Raw genomic sequence first — 25,841 nt, forward strand, 5'->3', positions numbered from 1 at the left:
ATTATATGATGTTTATTTACATTTTTGAGAAAGTTTCATATGGAAGCCAGTGTATTTTAAACTTGTTCTTTTTTATATAGAAAAAAGTAATTTCATTTGATTTCCAATAAGAAATATTTTTCTTTTAATTTCAAATCAAAAGTTCATTTTAATTTTTTATTTTATGTCTCTAACTAAAAAATACCTTAGACATTTTTTCTTTCTCTTGTTTAGCGGTTTCACAAACAGCCCGGGACCGACGATGGGCGGCGGGAACACCATGGGCGGTCCGGGCGGCATGGGCGCCCCGGGGAACATGGGCGGCAACGTCGGGGGCGCCGAAAACGCCCTCAACGCGGCGGCTATGGTCGCAGCAGCTACGGCTACCGCTACGGCCACCGCCGTTGCCCTCCGGCCGGAGAGACCGGATATGCAGGGACAGTACAACGGACAGGTGAGTTATCCGGATTAGGATCCGATTACCTGGTATTGTTTTAAGCGTCGCTCTGACGCTGGTCAAGGTGTTTTCAGGGGACGTCGCTCTTGTCTGTTGTAGAGGAATTGAGGTTAGAATGGCCTTACAGATTCCGGATCCGGTTCGCCTGTTAATAGACCATGGTCGAGATTTTATGACAAGGGGTGGAAACTCATATATCATTGATTGATTGATTGATGTTAGAATCAAATTCTTGGTTAGAACGGCGTTGCAGAATCCAAGGTCAGCAGCCAGGTGAGTTAACCGGGTCTGATGACCTGTGAAAGGCCAAGTCCACAGAAGGATGGACGAAAGTTTTGCGCTCTGCATATGTCTATCTCTACAAGGACGTTTCGTCTTCATAAACACGACTATGACTGCCCACCTTTCTGCAAATAACTGAGAAACACGATACTGTATTGTGTGTGTGTGTGTGTGTGTGTGTACGTGTGTGTCTGTAACTGAATCACGAAAAAATGGAACGTGATGAATATATAAATAGAGACAAATTCCACGAAGGAAAGAGAAACGACGAAGTTCTGCAAGGCCTTTTGGCCTCTTGTCCTATACTTAGCCTTCTCAGTATAACACAAGAAGGCGAAATGCCTTGCAGATCTTCGTCTTCGTTTTTCTTAACTTCATGGAATTTATCTTCATATATATATATATATATATATATATATATATATATTATATATATATATATATATATATGTGTGTGTGTGTGTGTGTGTGTGTGTGCGCGTGCGTGCGTATAACTTTTATTACATTGGATTCACTCGTTAGAGTCGATGGGAAAAACGGGAAATAACTTTTTTTTTTTTTTTTTTTTTTTTTTTGTTTTTTTTTTTTTTTCCCATCGAGTTTTTTGCCTTTCTTACTTGGGGGAAATACTTGGAGGAGGAGGAGGCTGATGCGGGAAAGAGAGAGAATCATAGTGATTATATATATATATATATATATATATATATATATATATATATAGATATATATATATATATACCCACAGAATCTTAATATATATTCTCTCTCTCTCTCTCTTACTCTTTCTTCCTCCTCCTCTTCCTCTTCCAAGAACAAGTAAAAATAAGAAACGGAAAAACCTCGATGGAAAAAAAGGAAGGAAATAAAGTTTCTTCCCGTTTTCCCCATCGACCCCGACGAGTGAATCCAACGTAATAGAAGTTGTTTGCAGGAGAGAGAGAGAGAGAGAGAGAGAGAGAGAGAGAGTTTTCCACTTAAGGGATAGTTCCGAAAGAGGTCTGGGGAGAGAAAGAGATGGGGGGTGGGATGAGAGAGAAAAAGAGAGGAGTTAGGAGATTGTGAGTCGGTAGGTGGGGGAGGAGGTGGAGGTTGGACCCACCAACTGGCAGGAGAGAGTGGTGAGGAAAAGACAAGGAGAAGAGAACGAGCGGGAGGAGGAAAATGGAAGAAGAGAATGGTAAGGAATTGGAAAAAGCGAAAATGAAAATGTACAGGTGAAGGATAATAGGACGGAATGTGAGAACATTAAGAAGAGGAAGTACAAATGTGAGGAAGATTAAAAAGTATTATTAATATTATTATTATTAGCTGACCAACCCGACACTGCCCAGGAAAACTGAATGACAACCAATAAATCTCTCTCTCTCTCTCTCTCTCTCTCTCTCTCTCTCTCTCTCTCTCTCATTTAAGATAGTTGCTTCAGTCACATTGCCCAGCATTTTTAATCATTTTATATTCCACCACTTTTCACCCCACCATTCCTATCAGGGCTGAACTTGGACTTGAAGGACATCAGGAGTGTCTCTATTCATCCCAGTGACCTTGAGAACTACTGGTTGACACTAATATCTGTCATTTTTTACATATTATTTTTCGCCCCTAGTCACCCCCCTTTCCTATTGGGACTGATAGACACTAATATCTGTCATTAGATTAGACACTACTATCTGTCCTTTTTTCATTTTGTTTTTCACCCTTTGTCATCCTCTTTCCTATCTTGTTTTCTGACTATGTTTACATGTCACCCCTTCCCACCCCATCTCAAACACCCCCCCCCCCCCCCCCCCATTGGGGCTGAACTTGGACTGAACCCTGCGTAGTTAACCTTCCAGTTGAGGCTCAAGAACCTGCCCAACACCGATTTTCCTCAAGTTACTACAACAAAATATTTTACACAGGCACATGGCTGCCCCCATATGGGGCCTGCTTACCTACCCAGGATTTAAAGGGCATTGGGACTGTCACTGTTTATCTCAGCAACCTCTAAAACTATGGATTAGACACTAATGTCTGTCATTTTATGTTATTTTTACATGTCACCCCATTCTCACCCTCTCTTCCTATCAGGGCTAAACTTGGACAGAAAGGGCATCGGGAGTGTGACTATTCATGTGAGGTACCTCGAAAACTATGGACTAGACACTAATATCTGTTGTTTTATGTTATTTTTACAAGTCACCCCCTCCTCACCCCTGCTTTCCTATGAGGGCCGAACTTGGACTTCAAGGACATCGGGAGTGTCCCTATGCTTCTTAGCGCCCTGGAAAACAATGGGACAGACATAATATCTATCATTATCGGTTATTTTTAAATTTCACCCCCCTCTCACCCGCCCCCATTTGGTGCCAGCTTTTAAAGAATATTACAGCATTCATTAGAAAGAAGTAAAAAACAGTAATAGGCAATATATAAAAAAAGCTTAGTTATTAAGGAAAAAAGATGGAGTAATAAATTCAATTCAATAATGAATAGATAGATACAAATGTAAGTCATTATTAAAGTATAAGGAGAATGTTTTCAGTGTTGTAATGCATTGCGTCTTCACTTGAACTTTTGAGAGTCTAATAGATAAATATACTTCAAGCCCCTGAATAATGAATTATATATATAGGATCAACCTTTCCGATGGAGCCTGGGACTCTGACCATATCGACAATATCTGTTTTAAGGCAACGGTGAAGTAGATTAAGACAATTAGCAGAACCAATGTCGGCTTAGCGGTAACCTCAGGAATCACCTAAGGGCATATCTCTCACTATACGTTTCGCCAGTGTAACTTCTTCTGTCATTCACTCCTTGATAAGGGTGGAAGACGGTCCACCGAAGTATAGTCCTTAGCTTTTAAACCAGGGTTTTAATGGGCCTTTTATACTTGAGACGTATCCTGTTTTAACAGAAGAATTTACACACACACACATATTATATATATATATATATATCATATAATATATATATATATATATATATATAAATGTATATGTATGTTAGTATGTATGTATGTATGTGTGTGTAATGTATATGGAATTTTGCCAGTCATCTTTAAAAAAAATCGTCACTTTTCCTAAACGTTCGTGTCTCATTACACTTAATTTTTCCCTCAAAAAACGTAAAAAAAAAAATCATAAACAAAGCGATCTCTCTCTCTCTCTCTCTCTCTCTCTCTCTCTCTCTCTCTCTCTCTCTCTCTCATACACACAATACGAATTGTGTCAATACACAACCGGGCCAAAATACGGGGATGATAATAAATCACAGGCAACCCGACGATTTCCCGAGAGTCTAGAGCTCTCTCTCTCTCTCTCTCTATCTCTCTCTCTCTCTCTCTCTCTCTTACAGACTATGGCACTGTGTGGGAGAAACTGTGTGAGAGAGGGGTGGGGAGGGGGGGCTGAAGGGAGAGAGGCGCCACTTGGATATAGAAGGGGGAAGGACTGCTCACCACCTCCCCAGTGTTAGGGAGGGTGATTGAACCGAGTCTCCTTACTTTCCTTTTATTTATTTAGTAAGTAGTCATTTTATTTATTTATTTATTTATTTATCTGTCTATCTATCTATTTAGGTTTGTTACTTGTTAAAGAAAGATAGTGATATCTTTTCTTGATGGCGACTTGGTAATGTGTTATATAATTCTTTTTAATATTTGCATGGAAATATTGACGGGGAAAATACCAAAGTGAAATTGGATTCACGGGGAGGGAGGGAGAGAGAGATAGAGAGAGAGAGGAGAGCGGTGGAGGGGGGGGGAGGGGGGGGGGGGGGCAGAGGGGGGGGGGGAACCAAGTAGACTTGCATATAGAAATGCTCAACGGATTTTCAGAATTTTAATTCAGCTTTGTGTTTGTTCGTATCACGGTCCTTAACTTCGTGTTTGGGTTCGTGGCCTTAACGAGAGAATATGAGGGAGGGCCTTGGTACCTCAAAAGAGGGACAGATGCATAAATTGATAAATAAATAAACTCTCGGTATACATGTGAAAATCAGTGACAGAGAAATTCCTTTGTCTTTCCTTCGCTGTATCGAGATATTGCAAAGTAATGTCTGTGATGTCATTTAACTATTGGATTCGTGATACAGGGACATATACAGACATACTCATGATTCTTGACACGAGACAGACTACGGAAGTGGAGCACAAATCAATGGAAGTAGATGGATGCACACAGACATTTGGAAAGGTTAACCCCCTATACTGTAGTCGAGAGGAAAAAGAAAAAAAAAGTTTTGAGACACTTTCCTCTGGTTTCCCTTCTTCAGATCTCCTCCCCCCCCCCCCTCTCCCTTCTCTCGGTGAAGGAAGGAGAGAGAGAGAGGTGGGGAAGGACCGAGGAGGCTTTAATATGACGGAGTGGACTTGGATTCTCAACCGTTTGGATCTGATCCAGATTGCGTGTCAAGATGCGGTTCCCCCCCCCCCCCCCTCACTCTCTCTCTCTCTTCTCTCTCTCTCTCTCTCTCTCTCTCAGAAAAGTTTTCATCGTTAAAGATTCACTGGCGTAAATTAATCTTATCATCAACCTCTATTTTGGGTAAAGTCGAATTTTAATTTTGTGCCTTCTTCGGTGACTCTCTCTCTCTCCTCTCTCTCTCTCTCTCTCTCTTCTCTCTCTCTCTCTCTCTCTGGAGAGAAAAATGCGGGATTTATGCCATGATACAACGAGAACATTTTTGTTTTCTTTTTTAGCAGATTTTGCATCTTTGAAAGTTACCCACCGTGAAGTTTGTCCATTTTGGAGATTCCCTTTCTCTTTTCATCTTGGTTTATTGCAAAAAGACCTTTTTCAACATTTTTATTATTATTTTCATATATTATATTTTGGTAGGTTTCTATTTCACGCATAAAGGGAAGGGGGGAGGGGGTGGCTCATAGGCGTTCATTTTGAAGTTGGGCAATGTTTTGGCTCTGACCTAAATAATTCATGATTGCATTTCTGGTATTGTTGTTGCAAATAGCTGATTTCAATTTGCATTTGAGGCCTTCAAAACAATTTCTTTGTTGTCTTTAATTATGAATATGTTTTATAAGTTCTCATAATTTCAGACACACACACACAACTATATAACGGTACCACTGAGATTTTGTCTGGGTATAGCCTAGTGTTTTTTCTGTATGTTTGTGTGTGAGAGAGAGAGAGAGAGAGTGAGACGAGAGAGAGAGAGAAGAGAGAAAGCGGGGGGGGGGGGGTGCTGAATTAACATACATCCGTTGACCCTTCAACCCTTCAGAGTTTGCACTGCCGGTGTTTCCTTCCCAAGTTCCTGTCCCCACTGCAAGCATTTTGCAAATTAATTTTTCGGCAACAGGGAGCCGCCAGGTTGTTGTAGTGTGTGCCTTCTGCGCGGCTTAAGATGAGAGAGAGAGAGAGAGAGAGAGAGAGAGAGAGAGAGAGAGAGGCACACAATACATCAGAAGCCACTATCCTTGATTAGTGTAATGGCGTCTCTCTCTCTCTCTCTCTCTCTCTCTCTCTCTCTCTCTCTCTCTCTCTCCTTCCATTATGGAAATTGAGGATTAAAAAAAGTAAAAAGGTATTCCATTTCGAAGCCTTTGAAGTAGATTTTTTTAATATCAGGTGCAAGAGATTACGTATATATGATATATATAATATATATATATATATATATTATATATATATATAATAACATACATACATACTACATACATACCATACAATATCTTCTATATATATATATATATATATACTAAATATATGTATATATATGTATATATATATATATATCATATTATATATATATATATATATGTGTGTGTGTGTGTGGTGTGTGTGTGTGATCTGTGCATATGTACATATTTAGATGAAGTTTAGTGTATGTGTGTGTGTATTTGATGTTTGTACGAATGTGATTATGGTAGCGCGGGTTTGTTTCCCCGCTACCAGATATAAGTTCTTCATATTTCTTGCACTTGGATCATAAGGCTTTATAATGACAAATGTATCCAAAAGAAACCCGAAGAATTCGAGCCGTTAAGAGGACATTGTGGCTGTTACAATTACACACGCACACACATGTATGTGTGGGTAATATATATATATATATATATATATATATATATATATATATATATATATATATATATATATATATATATATATGTAATAGGTTTTGGTGGGGAGGGGAAGATTTGGCTGGAAAATTGGGGAAGAGGAAAGGTGGGAAACTTCTGGATATTAATTTGTAGTAGAAGTTTTTCTCCCCCTCTCCTCTCCTCTCCTCTCCTCTCCTCCCTCTCCACCTTCCCTTCCTCCCTCCCCCCTCCAAATAAAGTAATAAAATAATTAATAAAGCTTTACCCTTCTGTCGAAGACAGTTGATCGACTTCAAGTGTTCATTCCGCTGCCCATCTCGGTCGATTCGGATGGAATTAGAGTATCGCCCACCTTTTGGGGGTTGTGGGGAGGCGAGGGAGGGAGGGGGTGAAGCTGTTGGGTCATTGCAGCCACAGAGTTGTCATCGTTTTTTTTTCATCTTCGATGCAAAATTGATTGATTTTTGGATCATTTTTCTTTTATCTTTTTTAAATGTTGAGTCGTCGATTCCCAGAACTGAAATGTATCAGATGATGAGTTAATTGCTTATTTATTTGTGTGTGTGTGTGTGTATTGTGTGTGTTTCTATTAGTCTGATGATTCCCTTGGGTTTGCATTTTAGTTGAGACTGCGACGCCAGTATTATATTACAGTAACCATAAATCAATCAGTCAATCAATCAGACTTGTACCGAGCTGATATCGAAATTAAACTCTTAAAAAAGTTTGCATTTTTAGGAAATAAACCCACTCAAAAATGACAATCAGAATTGCCCTTTGTGGCAAAATAATACCCCACAAAATTGGCCTTTTGAACACAATAACCTTTTATAAAAGGCCTTTTTTTACATAATACCTTAAAAATTTTCCTTTTTAACAATATACCACCGTTTTAGAATTGTTCCTTTTTAACAAAATATTACATTAGGTACACATAAAAGTTGGCCTTTATAACAATTGACACAACTAATAAATTTGGGGCTTTTTAACAAAGCATCGCTTAAAAATTGGGACTTTTTCACAAAATGCCCTAAAATAATTTAACAAAATATTACCCCATAAAAAACGGTCCTTTTTAACGAAATAATACCCCGACTTCGTGGGGCTGGAACGAGTTAAAACGTGCGGGGTAAATATCGGCAGATTTAAGTCATTTAGCGTGTTCTCAGAGTTTGAAGTTCCTCCCCACCTTGGAGGTTGGGGAAATGAGAGAACTGGAAAAAGAAATTCCCCTCCAGTTCCCAAAAAGATGTCTGTCACACACACACACAATATTTACTGGCGTGACATTAGCATCGTGAAAGAAACGTTTCTCTCTCTCTCTCTCTCAATGTTTATTGACATGGCTCAGCCGACTAGAAAAAAAGTGATGTAGGATATATGTAGCCAATCATATTTATATTTATTCTTTGGGAAATTGTCTATAAAGAATGAGTAAGTTTGAAACAGAAACAAATGAATAAATCAGAAGGATGACAGTTATACAGTGAAAGAGGAACTTAAATGAAAAATTAATTTAATTAGAGTCTAAATAAAAGATAATACAATCCCACCATCTCATCCTCGTCTTGAAAATGAACGATATAATGAAATGTGTTCTATTTTGCCCATGTTCATGGGGTGTTCTTTTTATCCTCCTGAATCTGAGAGAGGGTGCGTTTATTTGGTAGCCAGTCGATACAACGTCTATATTGATCTATATAAAAACCTCCGGTCGATGTTCATTGATTTTTCTCTCTCGTTTTTTCTAGTTTAGCTTTTGGAGTTTAATGAGTTTTAATTAACTCCCAATTTACGAGTGGAAAGCATTTGAAAATTGCGTTCTTTTTATTACATGTTTGTTATTTTGTTTATATATATATATCTGCCCTTTGATCGTTTAAAAGGGAATGAACCCTCCAAGAATTATAATATTATAATATATATATATAATATATATTAAATATATATATATATATTAATATATATAGTGTGATATATATATATATCTATACATTTGCTGATTGTTAAAAGGCAGCTGAAATTAGGAAAGATATTTTTTATGATTGTAAATACATTTTCCCCTCGAGATTGTTTAAAATGAGGTTGAAACTAATATTGATATATTTTATGATTGGTTAAAAGAAAGTTGAAACTAGCAAAGATACTTTGTATTTTAAAAAATACAAGAAGTAATTTAGTAAAATTGAAACACCCATTATATTTTTGTCAAAAAAAAAACAAATAATTAAAAGATAAAACAAAATCATCTATAAAATTCTTTTGGTTAACCTACTAAAAATATAGTATGAAAATGATTCGTTTAAACGGTAAAACAATTTTACCTTTTCAAAATCTTTTCATTTGCTTAAAAATATTATGAAACTCTGATATAAAATCTCTGGCACCGTTTGTGGTCATGAGAACATGTGCCGCAAATCACGAAAACTAACATCTCTCATATCAGCATTCCCCCTCTCCCTTCCCCGTAATCTTAAACAACCAGTGTGGTACCCCTGCCCACGCGCATGCGCGCTCTTTCCTTGCGTGCTCGTACTGGCAATAAAGGACAGAAGGTATACACGAACTTACGAAGCAGAGAGAGAGAGAGAGACTGCAGTTGAATGATTCTTTTTAAAACATGCAAGCAAACCTTTGCTTTTGAGAAACCATATTTGCATAAATGCACAAAAGACGAGCAAGTCAGCTTGGCCTTCCTTGGGACATCCTCTAGTAATCCTACGGTCAGCTTTTCGAGCCGCGATCTCCTTCGTAGGAATTGATATTCGTCATTTTTGAAATCCATGCATTTGACTGCGGTGTATCAAGCTGCTATTATTATTATTATTATTATTATTATTATTATTATTATTATTATTATTATTATTATTATTATTATTATTATTATTATTATTCAGATGAAACCTATTCATATGGAAGTAGCCCAAGGGGGCCATTGGCTTGAGATTCGAGCTTCCCAAAAATTTGGTGTTCATTAGGAAGAAGTAGGAGGAGATGAAGGGAGATACAGAAAGAAGAGCTCCCATATTTGAAAATAAAAAAAATATCAGCAAATAGATAAAAGTGCATTGAAAGGGTAGTCATGTATTGCACCTCCGCTTCAACTTCTCAACATCCAACTGCACCTCTTCCTCTGGGAGGTTTCAAGAGATCTTCCTCACTTATATATAAGTATATTTTTTATGTATAATATACGTATATTATATTTTCAATTTCATGATTAGAATTTAATATATTCTGTTACTTTTATTGATGTCATTGTTGTATTTTGTCGCTCTATAATTCTCAAGTTCGGTAAGAGTTAATAATAATAATAATAATAATAATTCAGGTTTTATTAAAAATAATTGCTATTTCTGACGCGTTTATTTTGTATAGAAGTTTCTCTATTCTTCTTATTACTGGCTTTTCTTCTGTATTTAAATTGGCTATTAAAACGCCAAATGGGGGATTCGTGTCAAAAACGTGATATTTGTCAAATTGAATATATTATACAAAATGCAGTACAAATCGGATCTTAAGCCTAACTGCCAAAAGATACTAAATGACTCATTCTGGTTTTTCCTTGCTTAGGGACGTCTGTTCCTCTCTCTCTCTCTCTCTCTCTCTCTCTCTCTCTCTCTCTCTCTCTCTCTTGCAACGTTTCGTCCTTAAACCCAGAAGGGCATCGTAGGGCAAGTGTTGTGGGACTGGAATTCATGCGGTAGTCCTACAGTATGTATGGTGTGTTGCGTGGGGTCCATGGTGACGAATTCTGATTGGCTAACTGCCTCTCACCATCCCACACGGATGGTCGCAGTGAAGTCTAGGATCCCGCACGGATGGTAGCAAGGAATTATAAGATCCCACACGGATGGTCGCCAATGAGAAATCGCACCTGAGCTGAGCCACTATAAATACCGCCACCAAGACACTGCTTCTCCAGTTCCTCTGCTGAATAAAAATAAAAAAGCTTCCCAGCATCCTCTCTATTAAATACCAATATGAATATTGGCCAGTTATTGAATAATATTGCTTAGCCAGGAAAGCGATTTATAGGAACAGAAAAGTTATCGTATAAAATTAATTTGCTAAACACAACCATTCTTTTTAACAGAATATCTTTGGAAGAGGGTCTTCTTCCAAGATATATTATTGCAGACACCTCACATTTCATTTACTGACTGCCTTCCGCGTAACTCACTTGTATAAGTAAAGTAACAATAACAACAAAGAGGCCGCTATAAGAAAGATAGAGGCGATTAATGCCACTGAAGCAGCAATAACTTTCAAACAAGACTTGTTTAAAAAAGGGTAACCTACCAAATAATAATAATTATTTTATTATTATATTATTATTATTATTATTATTATTATTTCTTTCATTAAACCTACCTTCCATTTAAAGACAGAGCAAAAACAATATTTAAAATTTTTTTTCGGTAATTAGAAGCTTCTAACCAACAGTTGCTAAGACATACTGCTATGTCTCTCTCTCTCTCTCTCTCTCTCTCTCTCTCTCCGTTAATCCAGGCAGGTTAGAGCCGCTTCCTCATGAATAAGATATCATCCTGGGGACGCCGCCAAAGGGGCGCTAAGCAACTTCGCTCTCTCCCTCTCTCTCTCGCCCTTCCCGAGAAGGTCTCCAGGGCGAGAATCGCTCGGCAGGGTAACACCATTCCCAATTTCCAAACTCCTTCCTCCCCCCCCCCCCTCCTCCTCCCTCCCTCCTCTCCTCCTCCTCCTCCTTCCTACATCCCTTCCCTATGTTCTTGACCTACCCTCCTCGCTCGCTTCCCCCTTCCCCCTTCCTACCCCCTCCCCCAGGCCAAAATGTTGCATGTTAGTTTCTGGAAAGAGGCAAGTTTGAAGATGGTATTGAGACACACCAACCAGCTCCCTCCCTCCCTCCCCTTCATTCGATTATTGGCCGTATTGCCGGAGGTGCTAAAGGGGAGAAAGGCTTGCTTTGTTTCGGCTTGGCTCTTCCCCTGCCCTCCCCCTCTTACCTCTCCTCCCTCCTCTTCCTCCCTCCCTCCGTCTTCCCCCTGTATCTTGGGAGGGGGAGCGGGGTTGAAATAAGACCCAAGGCTTATTGAACCAATTTCTTGCCCTAAGATATTCTTGGTGGCTCGCCCATCATCATCATCACCACCACCACCACTACTACTACTACTACTACTACTACTACTACTACTACTACCACCATCGCTACTTCCGCCACTACTACTATTACTACCTTTATCTTCTCAGATACAGGCGCTATTAAGTGAAAGGACAAACCAGTAAGTGAAAGATAAGATGGAAAGAACGACGGAGACTGAGAGAGAGAGAGAGAGAGAGAGAGAGAAGAGAGAGAGAGAGAGAGAGAGAGAGAGATACCCGCTCCGCGAGAGTCGTTTTAAAATGAGTTTATTTTTTTCCTTGCCTTTTTTTTGCGGTTTTCCGGAGTTTTTCCTTTTTGTATCTAATTATCCGATATGTTATTTGATCTCTGGTTACTTTTGTTATTAATAATTTCCATTTTAGATTTTATAGTTTAACCATATCTATATATATATATATTATATATATATATATATATATTATATATATATAATATATAATATAATATAATATTCACGCATATACATACATACATACATGAAATTGAAAAATTAAAATTCAACTTAATCTTCATACACATGTATATATATACAAACTTACATACATATATATATATATATATATATATATATATATATATATATATATATATATAACACACTCACACTTCATCTGTCAATTAATTGTCTCGTTCTGGAATACTTTGCGAAACTCCCTTCCTGCAGTCTACCCTCTTCCCCCCCTCCCCCTCCCCCTCCCCCTCTGACTAGTCCCAGAGTTAGTGAATCACGGAAGAAAAGAACCGCAGACTCTCTCTCTCTCTCTCTCTCTCTCGTATTAGCAGGGTCTGGCGTTGTTTGTATATTAAAGTGTGGGAAACCCGGGATTTTTTTTTGGGGGGGATGAATTTTTTAAATAACTGCTGTTATTGACAAAAGAATTATATTTTTATTTGATAAAGAAAAAGTCTTTCAAAGTATAAAGTATTTGTTCTTATGCAGTTTTATACTATTTTATATATATTATTATGTTTTATACTTAATACAGTTTCATTATCTTTACTATTTTATACTTACAAAGTTTATACTTATTGCTATATATATACGTCATACTATTTTATATACTTATCGCTATTTATACATCATACTATTTTATACTTTACTTTATTGCTATTTGATTATTCATGTGCCATTTTATACTTAAAACAATTTTACACGATATAGATTTATACTTTACACAATTTTATACTTAATAAACTATTTTATCCCTTATACTATTTATTATACACTTTACAACTGAGAGCACTTAAATTTATATATGTTATTTAATTTTTTTTTTCATCCGGTAAAAGTCATTCAAAATTTCGTGGAGAGAGAGAGAGAGAGAGAGAGAGAGAGAGAGAGAGAGAGAGAGAGAGAGAGAGAGCTCCACTCTATTGAGCGGCAGAGGTCGAATAGTAGTATATACGTGCAGGTATAAGGGGGAGGGGGAGGAGTCTTCTCTCCCTTCCACCAATGGCGTCGCTCGCCTGTGGTGACGTCACACAACCTTCTAAATATAGCTCTGTGATTGGTCCATGGCGTGAAGGCAGGGCAGAAAAGGGAAAAAGTCTGTTCAATGAGGTTTATTCTTTCCTTTTTTCCCTCCTTTTTTCGTTTAATTGGAATTGTTGCGTTTTTACTGGCCACAATTTTTTGTATTTTCAAAGTTTTTTTATATTGTTTTTTTTTAGTAATATTATTTTTCAGGAAAGAATTGTTCCATATCGTGCCGTTTACTTATGCAAATTTTGCTACGTACGAGAATAATGCATCGTCATTAATTATATTTTAATTATCAAAATCCTTAATATTACATTACTTTCTTTTAAATGTTTTAAGTAATTCCATGCAGCTTTGGCTGTGTTATATATATATATATATATATATATATATATTATATATAATATATATATATTATATATATATACATGTATATAAAATTTCCATTCATATGTCAGCAGTTCATTCTTCCAACTTTCGTAGAAGGAAATCGTTTATTGCATTTAGGAAACTCAAAATTCCGAAGCACTTTTGACTACACGACTTCGGGGGGGGGGGGGGGGGAGGGGGGGGGGGCGGTTTCTGGAATTTGTAGTATTTGTAGTCGCCCTTTCACGGGAGAGAGTTTTATGAGTGGACATTTGGGATTTATGTTTTATTTTTCTTTTGAGAATTTTACTTGTCATGTATTTGAAGGGATTCCTTAGTTATTCATTATTATATGAGGTGGATTTTTCTCCATTTCTGGGATGTGATGTTTTCTTACACTTTATTCAGTTGGGTGGAATGCATTTGAAGGAATTTTTTATTCATTTAATTACTTAGTTATGGGGTGGAATGTATTCGAAAAGATTATATATTTATTAATTTAATACATGAGGTGGACGTTTCTTTGTCTGAGACTTGATGTGTCTCTCATGCCAAATTTTTTGTTGTAATGTTTCTTTCCAGTAATTTTAAAATGAGTCGAATTTCGTTACTATAATATCAAGAGATTCCATTTTTACCCTGATTTTAATTCCTTTCTGCCTGGGTACAAAAACTAAACATTTTCAAGGGCTCTGGGCATTTATAATAGTTTGATAGTATTATGTTACTACCTTTTTTTAGACTGATTGAATGACTTTTGACCACTAAAACGGGCGTAACAGATTTGTACAGAGGCTCTCTAAAATGTCATTTTAGTATGCTTCTCAAATGACATTATTGTACACGTTTTTAAAATGTCAGTAAAGTGTATAAGTGTCGTTCAAATAATAATATGTACTACTAATAATGGAAAATATTCAACTGCAGGTTATAAGTAATACAGGGTCTTTGTTACTTAATGGACTTTGTCGCCTGTCAGAAAGCAAGGCCCCCAAAAGCACCTGATGAGCGGAAAATAATAATTACAAGTAATAATTGAAGTAGTATCAGAATCAGTAATCTGCCCTTTACTTTATCTATTATTTCTAGGGTCCTGTATTATAATAAATACAATATTAATATTTTACAGGAATGGTATGAAATGTAAACTTTAGCCAAAGGCCAATTGTTGGGACCTATGATGAGGTGGTCATTCAGTGCTGAGTGGGAAATTGAGAGTACAGAGAGAGGTTTATTTAAAGGTGTAATGGGAGAATAGCTCACAGTTGTTCTATGAAACAGTTGTTAGGAGAGTGTGCAGGAAAGTAATATGGAGGAAAGAGTGTGTGAACAGAGGTACAGTAAAAGGAATAAATGGGGTTATAACCAGGGACCCAAGGAAGGGATGCTGCAAAGACCCTCAAGTGGGAGGTGCACTGAAGGCACTCTCCCCCTAAGGAGACTTTTGGAATCAGTTGTCCACTTCACTAATGAATGATTTTTTTTCTCCCAAGATGGGCGGCATGGGAAGTGGGTTCTCTGGTCCCGGCCCTGGGTTCACCATGCAGAGACCGTCCACGCCCAACATGACCAACCCCATGAACGGCATGAACAACATGATGAACAATATGATCAACAACATGGGTGGGACGATGATGAACAACATGCCCATGAACAGCATGCAGAACATGGGTCCTGGAATGAATAAGTGTATGAGTATGCAGGTAGGGGTTAAGTCTTAGCAACGAAGGTTTAGTGAAGTTTGTGAATTTTTCCTCTGCAAATTCACTCTAATTCATTTGTTCTCTTGATGAATGAATTATTTTTCGACTTCGTCAGTCAAAGTTACTGTTACTCTATTCATGTGGTGTTGGTACATCTTTGGATTTTTAATTACTTTTACTCTTTCTATATTTCCTGCTGTGCTTTCTAAAAAAAAATAAACTCTTCATTTGTGCTCTCTCTATTTAGATACTGTAAAACCTTTTGAATGCTCAAATAAAAATAACCTCAAAATAACTTTAAATTCTTGCTTGTGCTGTGTGATGTAGACACCATCAAACATTTAAAAAATCTCAAATTAAACATTTTCAAATTAAAAATTTTCATACATCACTAAACCATTAAATCATCTGATTTCAAATAAAAATGGGTCTAATTTTCTACCCACAGCCAAGTATGGGAATGATGTACCAGAGAGGTATGGGTCCTGGCAGTGGGCCGGGCGGAGGTCGAACTGGGCCCTACCCTAACCCTGCCATGTTCATGGCCCAGAAGAGAGCAGCACAAGGACAGTTCACTCAGCCGCCCATGGGCCAAATGGGGCAGATGAACCCACAGGTAAGACAGTGAATCCCCTAAAAAATACATTTTATGGTTTTGGTGCATAGAATGCTTGGTGTTTGTTCATTCCAGTTGAGGTAGATGCTTTTATTATTATGATTATTATTATATTATTATTACTAGGATTATTATAAGGAATTTAGTTTATGCAGACCTTTGAGCCTAATAAAGGCTGTTCTCCAGCTGGTTAAGGTAGATGCTTTGAAAGGTAGATTCCTAACGGCAGCACTGTAAAAATAGAGGTGTGATTCTTAATCCACAATTATTTCCACAAAAATTTATTGAAAATCAGACTAAAAATCTCACACTCTTAAAAATGTAGAATAATTTAGAATGTACTATACTGTGACTGTCCATGTAAAATCGTAGTTGGCTCTGGGAAGCTACCTATTTATTATTATTTTATGATGGAATTTAATTTAAAAATATTCATAAAAATGAATACTGTAAAAATTGGATTCATGTGAAATTAAGTGAACTTTTCTTATGGTCCCTGAGGATTTCTCCCTCTTTCTCATCCTTCACTTGTTCCCCCACGTCCACTCAATACTAATTTCAATCACAGCAACATTGAGAATTTCTCTCTCTCTCTCTCTCTCTCTCTCTCTCTCTCTCTCTCTCTCTCTCTCTCTCTCTCTCTCTCTCCATCGTCAGCCTCTTGCAAGTGTAGGATTGAAATGGGGAGGGGAAAAAGAATATGTTTTTTTTCTGTTTTCATGTTTTGTTTGTTGTTGCTGCTAAATGCTGAGTGACAACATGAGATTAAATAATGGAATAAAAGGGGTAGGATGTAGTATATTTAAGATTAAATAATGGATTAAAAGGGGTATGATTCAGTATATTTATATTACATGTAGTGAAATGACATCTTGTCAGACTTCTTGTAGCCAATCTATTTTATAGTTGCGATTTGATATCCTTCTGCAATTACTGAAGTACACCAAAATGTCCACTTACCAATTTACTTTTCTTCTCAACAGGGCATGGGCATGGGCATCAGAGCTGGCACCGGATACCCAGTGCAGCAGCCGCTACCCTCCCAGTTCCCCCCAGGTCAGGGTATGAGGCCCGCCATGCGTCCCGGTGGCTGCGGACCAGGTGGACCTCCTTTCAACCAGGGCCAGTTCTACAACCAACAGTACAATAATTTTAGTAACCAGTACAACGAGATGGGCCCCATGGGTCCCATGAATGGGATGAGCAGTATGAATGGGATGAACAATATGAATGGCATGAACAGCATGGGTGGCAGCATGGCGAGTGGGATGAACGCCATGGGACCTCAGATGGGAGGCATGACCATGACCACCATGAGTTCCACCGGCATGACACCAGGTGCAAGTAGTGCTATGAACACCCCCATGAACAGTGGTATGAACAGTATGAACACTGGTATGACCTCTATGAACAGTGCTGCAATGAACACAATGAACAGTGCTGGAATGAACGCAATGAACAGTGGCATGAACAGTTCGATGACAAGTGCTATGACCATGACCAGCCAGATGAACAGCAACACGGGGAGCAACATGAACTCTGGAATGGCTAACATGAACACAGGGATGGGTGCTATGAACGCAGCAGCAGCAGCTGGGATGAACACCATGGCCAGGTAAGGATGTGGCAACAGTCCATTCATTGGATGAGACAAATTGTAATTTCATGATTAACCTAAAAACAATTTAAAGTTATCCACTGACACTTCTATTAATAGATAGACTAAATCCCTATTACTGGCAAACTCTCTTGAATCTCTGCTCTAAATCTCTCAGGTGGGATTGATGCTATAATAGTACAGCACTCTATGTGAAACAAGTTGTTTCGTATCAATGATTTGTTGCAGTAATTGATATATAAACCAGTACATACTGGTTTATATATCAATTACTGGTAGTCTAGTTGGTTACACACCAGTCAGTCATCAGTAAATTGTGACAAGTGTAGATGACTCAACAGTAAGATTGCTTAGGTTATTAACATTAAAACTATTTTTTCATTTCGCTGGTTTATTTTTAATGTTGATCATGTCGAGACACTTTACATTTCTATAGGTTTATAAGAACTGATGGGTTTCATTTTTAATGGAAAGGTGGGACACTCACTGTTAATTTTGTTTGTTTGAGGGATGACATTTAGACTCCCTAGATGTCTGTGTAAACACTGGAGTGTAATTTGCTATAACAAAACTATTTATATACCAGCAGGAGCATGAGTGGTTCATCAGCAAACGTAGCCAATGTCGGCAATGTCGGCAGCAGTTACCAACACTCCCCTATTCCTGGAAACCCAACTCCTCCCCTAACCCCATATATGAGTCCACCATATGCTAATCAAGCAGACGTCAAACCCGACTTGTCCGAGTTAAAACCACAAATAGCTCACAGTAAGTGTCTTTATTGAATTTTGCCTTAGTGTCAGCATATAGTGCGTAATGATATTGTATGAATAATGGTAATTATATCATGGAGGCCTCCCTGTCTTACATACCATTGAAACCACTTTCTTTGAACTGGTGCCTCATCTTGATATCTCTGCCCTTTTGATCCTGCAGAAGATGACGAATTGCGGCTGACGTTCCCTGTCCGTGATGGGATAGTTCTTCAGCCCTTCAGATTGGAGCATAATTTAGCCGTTTCCAATCATGTCTTCCACCTCAAACCCACTGTATATCAAACGTTAATGTTCAGGTAAATTTCATTTTAATGTTTGCATATTTAAGGGAAGAGTATATGGTATTCAGTTACTTTGGGTATTTGAATACTGTTGGGTAATTTCATCTAATAGTATGAGATGCACATCAATATTTTTTCAGGTACTAGTGTAAAAGAATCGACATTAAAAATACCAATCATTCTCTCTTACAGATCAGACTTAGAGCTACAATTGAAGTGTTTCCATCACGAGGACAGACAGATGAACACCAACTGGCCAGCAAGTGTTCAGGTTTCTGTCAATGCAACGCCTCTAAATATTGATCGAGGAGAACAGAAGACTTCGCACAAACCTTTGTACATTAAGGGAGTCTGTCAACCAGGAAGAAACACCATCCAAATCACTGTTACTGCCTGTTGCTGTGTTAGTACTTTGAGATCTGTGGCTCTTCAGTTTTTATACAGTATAGTCTGTGAACTGATACAATCATTACAGTTGTGTGTGTTGATTAATTCTAAGTAAATCTAAGTTCACCATGTATAAGTATTTATGACCAAGAGGTCCATAATGTACATGTACATTAATACTAAATTTGCAATCACTAAGTACTTTTAACATTGTCATTTCAGTCTCATCTCTTCGTACTGCAGTTGGTACATAGACCAAGTGTCAGGTCGGTGCTACAAGGTCTGCTACGCAAGAGAATGTTACCTGCTGAACACTGTGTTACCAAAATCAAGCGTAACTTTAACTCGGTTGCTGCTACGAATGGTGCAATAAATAGTTCGGAAGGTGATGGTGTAGAACAGACTGCCATCAAAATATCCCTAAAATGTCCCATTACTTTCAAACGGATAACGTTGCCAGCCAGAGGGCATGACTGTAAACATATACAATGCTTCGATCTGGAATCTTATCTTCAAATGAATTGTGAAAGAGGGGCATGGCGATGTCCAGTATGCAAGTAAGTACTGTATACTATACAGTTTATGTACTGGAAAACTTTCCAGTGTTAAGGCATTGCAAGTTATTCTTGATAGTCTGCTACATTATATATTTTACATTTTTCATCCTCCAAAGGCTCCAGATGTTTTGAGAAATTAGTGCCATTTTGATTTTTGCAGTTTTAAATCCAGAAAGAATCTATTCAATTCTGTTCATGAGAAATTAATGTTAATAACAAAAGGCTAAATACATTTCTCTTATCTCAGCAAAACGGCATATCTGGAAGGGTTAGAGGTTGACCAGTACATTTGGGGCATAATAACCACCTTGGCAAGTTCTCCCGTTGAAGAAGTCACCATGGATTCATCAGCATCTTGGAGGGTAACCAGTTCATCAGGGATGCCCGGTACCCCCGGCGTCAAAGATGAAGAGACAGATGCATGCATGAAGAGATGGAACAAAGCCATGTCTCCTGGAAGTATGACTTTGCCAACGATGAGTAATATCGATATGGGACAGTCCATGAGCCCATACGTTCCTCCAGACATGAACAGTGAGTTGGGATTAGAGAAAATTTCTTTGAGGTCAACTTTATGGATGTCTAATTTGCATCGCATGATGGTTATTCAGTCTCAAAATATTAAAATGCAATCTGTTGCATAGTAATCACTATATAACTGAAAATGATTCATTACAAAAGTTGGATATTACATAAATACAGTTCTTTGTAGTACTTGGGTTCTCAGCCCCTAGCTGCAACTCTTTTCATTCTTCTTACTATATCTACGTTCATCTTCACCTTCTTCCATCTTACTTTCCCCCTTTTCTAACAGGTGTTTCTTCTTTCTATCATTGAACAGCCTTCATAAATCCCAGCACTTGGTCTTTGTCCTAAATTATGTATTCAGACTCAATATAAATAAATTAAATATATATATATATATATAATATGGATATATATATTATATTATATAATATATAATATATATATATAGATATATATATATATATATATATATATATATATATATATATATCAATATATATAAATACAATTTGTCGTTGCAGGCATCAACAATGGGTCAATGATGAACATGATGGGTATGGGCAACAATGGGAATGGACCGGGTATGTCACGATCTACCTCCCAGTTTGACCTCAGCTCAGATTTCACGAGCGGGGGAGGGCCGCTCTCACAGCTTAGCGAATCCGTCAACAAGATGGATCCCTTAGGTGCAATGGAAAAATCTGTGAAGGACCAGATGGTACCTCATATGGGACCACCACAAACCTCCTCCACCACTACCTCCACCTCCACCTTAGCTGCGCAATCCGCAGCAGCCTCCTCCATCACCACCACCACCACTTCTTCATCATCATCACAATCATTGTGCTCCACCACCACTGCCACAGCCACCACTTCATCCACCACACCTGCATCATCCACAGCACAGGTAATAATGATAAATAATTCACTTGTCTGTTTTTGTTCACTGTGCAATATTGAGAGCACAGTCATAGGCATAGTTTGAGTATAAATGACTAATTTTATTACAGGAAAATAAAGCAAGTAGTAGAGGATATATGATAATAAATCAGTATCAACCTTTGGAACTTGAAAAAACCACAAATTGGAGAACAAATAGTATTCACATTCTTTTTTAGCACATCCAATTTTGGAGAGTCAGGCTTCCTCTTCAGTGTAGAGATGTTAAAGTAGTTGGATTTTGAATGTCTTGACACCAAGGAGGGAGAATGATGCTCTAACTGTGTGCTTCTGAATATATTTCTCCATTTTATGCTTTTCTTCAAGAAGAGGATAAATTAACAATGCAAAATAGTAGTAGAAGTATTTAAATCTAGATATTAATGTTTTGCAAATGAATGTCAGAATTATTGTTTTGAGCAAATGTAACAACTATACTTGAAGACTCTGTACTAGAAAAAATAATTTAGCTGAAACAACTTTTTGTGAAATTTTAAAAATATGATTATTAGCCTGCAGTTTGAAATTTTTAAAATATGATTAGTAGCCTACAGTTAGCTGAAAACAACAGTTAGATAAAAACAACCTTGTGAAATTTTTAGAATATGATTAGCAGTCTATGAATTACCATAACAGTTGCACAGACTCTGTCATATATTCTGAGATGTGTAGAACATATGAACTTCACCTAAAACGCAATTTTCTGAATATTCAGCAGCCGAGTTCAAGCAGTGGGACTGGGCTGCCTCACACTCCTCATACGCCACACACTCCGCATACACCACATACTCCTGGGGGAGCCGGGGGCCCTCCGAGTGTCCCATCGACAAGTAAGTAGTCTTTCGGCACACAAAAGTATCTGCCGAAATTAAGTAGATCACTTAGTGTGAGAATGAAACAGTGCAAATAGTCCTTTGCACTCAAAGGTATCTGTGGAAATAAAATATGATCCCTTAGTGTGAGAATGAAAAAGCATTTAATGTAATTAAGGTTTTGTAGAATTATGTACATATCAGTTCTTCCGACATGTATACAAACCTACAATTTCATATATGGAGTACATAACCTAGTTATTTCTGTACATACTAAACATCAGATTTAAAAAGCAATTTGTATTTTCATAATATACACACATGCAGTTCTTTACATAGGGATTTAGCCTAGGAAGTTTTGTATTTATGTAGGAATGGTGTACAGGTTATCTGTACAGCAATGCAAATATGAATGTTCTTGGCAATTGCTCGCTTACAAAGTTGTTTTCCTTGACAGGTACTTGCAGTAATCCTTGCAACAACAGCAGCAGCAACAACAGTAACACCAACACTACAAACAGTACTAGCACCACTGAAACTCAGCACAATACATGCAATGAAATTAGTGACCTTCCTACTTTAAGTTTCGATCCTTTGGATGCGGATGGAAGTGGTCAGGATGGACTGGATGTAAGCGTAAGTATTTCAAAGTTCTAAATCGACTACTTTGCAAGTTGTACCCTTCAGTTTTATGGTGTAAATTTAAATTTGCCTTTCAGTTTTATAGTGTTTTTTTTAACAACAAAATTTGTTGATATAATTGCAAATTATAATTTGTACCCTTTAGTTTAACATTGTTTAAATTTGCCTTTCAATTCTATAGTTTTTTTTAACATTAACACAAAATTTCGATATATAATTGCAAATTATATTGTACAGTTTTGAAAACTGGTGATACATAATTGCAATACATATATATTTTAAAAAGTACTAGCCAATATTATTGCCACAACTTTAAAATTTGTGATATAAATTTGGTTTAGTACTTTCTAAAAAATTAAAACTGGTGGTAAGTGGAAATTATAATGTTTAAATTTTCTATAGGTATAGTAGTTTAAGACTTTGTTTGGAATTTATAGTTAATGTTTAGATTTTTTATAGATATAAACTTTTTATAGATATAATAGTTTAAACTGTCTGTGGAATTTGATTGCAATCATAAATTGGGTTTAGCTCAAAACTTGTTTATTGCAGAATAAAAATTTTTGAATGTTTACATGACAAATACTTTGATCATGGCAAAATACAGTTATAACAGGAATTTGAAAACTTACTCTAAGTAGTACTGTAGTTACTGTGGACATGCTTCTCCAAATTTAAATTCTGTTTTCCAGGTGTTTAATAGTGGTGTAGACCCCATGGATCCACTGGAATTGCTGTCCTATCTCGAACAACCCGATTACAACACTCCGCCCTCTTCTGGTGCATCCTCTCAAGGTCAGGGGGCTGGTAACACTCCTGCGGGTGCTGGACTTTCCTCAGCTCATGATGCTGATGATATACTCGCACTCTTTGAGTGAAGGAGTCTCGCGTAACTAGCGAAAGAGACAAAAAAAAAATTCAGGTGCTGGATAGACTTATATCTGTTTGTGATCTTGGATTAGATGAAAAATACAAATCTCATATTTAATATACAAAATGAAAAACTAAAAAAAGTGTAAGGAAGAACTGTGATATTATGTGGATTTAAGAGAAAAACTTATGCAATTGCAGATGCATCATAGTGGAATGTATTTCACAGTCTTCAAGAGAGAAATTATTATGGGTGTTAGTGGTGAGACCCTCCGTGATACATGTTTTAATCTGATGTGGGAGCACAGTTACTGCACATCCTGTCAAAGGAAACATTATTGCTGCTGCAAGATGCAGGAAGACCACAGTGATACGTAGAGTTAATTTTAATTTCTTAGTCGGACAATAGTGAGAACAATCTGATTTGTAGTATACTTACAAAAAAAAAAGGATGGTGCAAATCATGGTTATTTACAACCAGTGAACCAAGGTTATCCTCTTCTGTGGTGTTTTATACTTGTGAACACACTCGGGTAAATCCTCACATCGGGGTTATTTTGGTAAAGGAGAGAGAGATGTATTCCACTGTAGAGACCGTTCGTTCGTGTTTAGCTCCGATGAACTTTCTGAAGATATTATCCCAGTGAGTAGTTAGGTTGACAAGTTTTGTAGAATTATTGTGGCTATGCAAAGATGTCCACAGTAGTGTTGTTTCAAAATCAATCATGACATCAAAATGACAAGGGTGCAATCTGCATAATATTGTCTTCATTAGGAATTTGCAATTTTAGTCCCATGTTGTTTGTTGCAAGTTCTAGGCCCAAACGAACAACGTGAAGAGAAGCATGTATCTCCGTAGGTCCCCAGTCGCATGTAAATAACTCTCTGAAGATCGACACGAGAGTCTGAGAATCCATCTGAGTGAATGCCCCAGCATTAATGTGAAGTTATTTTTCAGTTAATGACTTTGTCCTGAAAGAAGGGGAGAGTGAGTGAGTGAGCGAGCATTTTTGTGTAAATGCGAATACGAATCCCAAGAAATTTCTCTTGAGTGTTGTTGTGAGATGCAGTGTGATATTTCTGGCTGCACAGGTTTATGGGTGGTTTACTGTCTAGACGAATTATTATTGCATTTATTTATAGGGTACTCCTGTGTGCCTGTCAGCCTAATTTGTGTAAATAGCTGTGTACAGAAAAAATGTCGTTTTATTTATCTCACCTGGTCTCGCCCTTAGAGTCCTACGCATTGTCTAAGCTTTAATCCCTAGCTCTGTCTTCACCAACAGGACCTTTAGGATACAGTACACCACCGCAATGATCGACTCCATCCCACTGCCTAGGCAACAACAAACAAAGCTTGGGTTTGCTTTGGGACACTTTAGAGTCACAACCTCATCCTGGCTATTATATGAACTCTGACTTCAGAGGAATTCTCTCATATGTTTATACATTATCATAATATTTTTTTTTTCGTTTTTTATAATTATAATATTTACATCTTAACCATGCGAGTGCTTCTTAAATCCTCATTCAACTGTGTTCCTATCTATGGTTAAGCATATTTTTGTTGCAATGCATCACACATTAGTACTATTTTTTTCCTCTGAAATCAAAGTTACAAAAGGCTTCATACATACTCTGTTGACCGTCAAAGTGTACTGAAGCGGAAATGAAATGTGTCATTTTTATGAAGAGATAGATTTAATATGCACTTATAAACTGAATCACTGAAAGTGTTTTTATGTAATGTGTACAAAGAAAAGTGGTTTAATATGTGATCTCAAGATTTGTCATTTTTAAAAACGAAGTTATTTAGAGAAATTCATACGGTGAATTTTTAAAAGCTGTTAGCGACTGTCAAAGAGTCTGTGTAAGCCATCACTTCTCATGTAAACTGTACCAGAAAACTTAAAAGATAGTTTCTAACTCAGAAATGGTGTTTCATTCTACCTCAGGAATGGCGTTTCATTCTACCTAACTTTATCAACAATACTTTCTTAAAACCACAAAATAAAAATAAATCTGATTCAAATTTTAAGATGTTAAATTTATTTGAAGTCAGAACAACAATAGTACAAGAAATAAAACCATATTAATTAAAAAGATAAAATATTTTTCACCTTGCTGTTTTTGCAAATTTAAAATTAAAATGAATTATGTACAAACAAAATGGTTAAATCAATTTCAAGCCAAAAGAACAATATAGGCAGTCCCGGTTTACATAGGGGGTTCCATTCTTGAGACACGTTGTAATCCGGAACATCGTTGAAAATCGTCAAAAAACCTAAGAAAACCTTACTCTTAATGCTTTGGGTGTATTAAAAACTATAAACTGCATTTTTATTGCATAAAA

At 37.2% G+C, this 25,841-nt stretch overlaps 1 protein-coding gene across 6 annotated transcripts in view; it reads left to right on the forward strand.

Moving 5' to 3' along the window:
* Positions 1–25,422, forward strand: part of LOC135224499 (zinc finger MIZ domain-containing protein 1-like) — an 84,923-nt gene extending 59,501 nt beyond the window's left edge. For 2 of the 6 annotated variants that reach the window (XM_064263516.1, XM_064263511.1), the window contains 13 exons: positions 214–433; positions 15,253–15,462; positions 15,911–16,078; positions 17,062–17,693; positions 18,283–18,464; positions 18,624–18,768; positions 18,946–19,156; positions 19,363–19,697; positions 19,945–20,231; positions 20,747–21,132; positions 21,880–21,994; positions 22,434–22,612; positions 23,311–25,422. In XM_064263516.1, the coding sequence (XP_064119586.1) occupies positions 214–433; positions 15,253–15,462; positions 15,911–16,078; positions 17,062–17,693; positions 18,283–18,464; positions 18,624–18,768; positions 18,946–19,156; positions 19,363–19,697; positions 19,945–20,231; positions 20,747–21,132; positions 21,880–21,994; positions 22,434–22,612; positions 23,311–23,496 (3,256 nt within the window). In that variant the 3' untranslated portion in view covers positions 23,497–25,422. The remainder of the gene's footprint in view (positions 1–213; positions 434–15,252; positions 15,463–15,910; positions 16,079–17,061; positions 17,694–18,282; positions 18,465–18,623; positions 18,769–18,945; positions 19,157–19,362; positions 19,698–19,944; positions 20,232–20,746; positions 21,133–21,879; positions 21,995–22,433; positions 22,613–23,310) is intronic. The other 4 variants (XM_064263512.1, XM_064263514.1, XM_064263513.1 and 1 more) reach the window with 4 other exon arrangements.
* Positions 25,423–25,841: the final 419 nt, after the last annotated feature.

The sequence above is a fragment of the Macrobrachium nipponense genome, chromosome 12, assembly GCF_015104395.2.
Source record: "Macrobrachium nipponense isolate FS-2020 chromosome 12, ASM1510439v2, whole genome shotgun sequence".
Taxonomy (NCBI): domain Eukaryota; kingdom Metazoa; phylum Arthropoda; class Malacostraca; order Decapoda; family Palaemonidae; genus Macrobrachium; species Macrobrachium nipponense.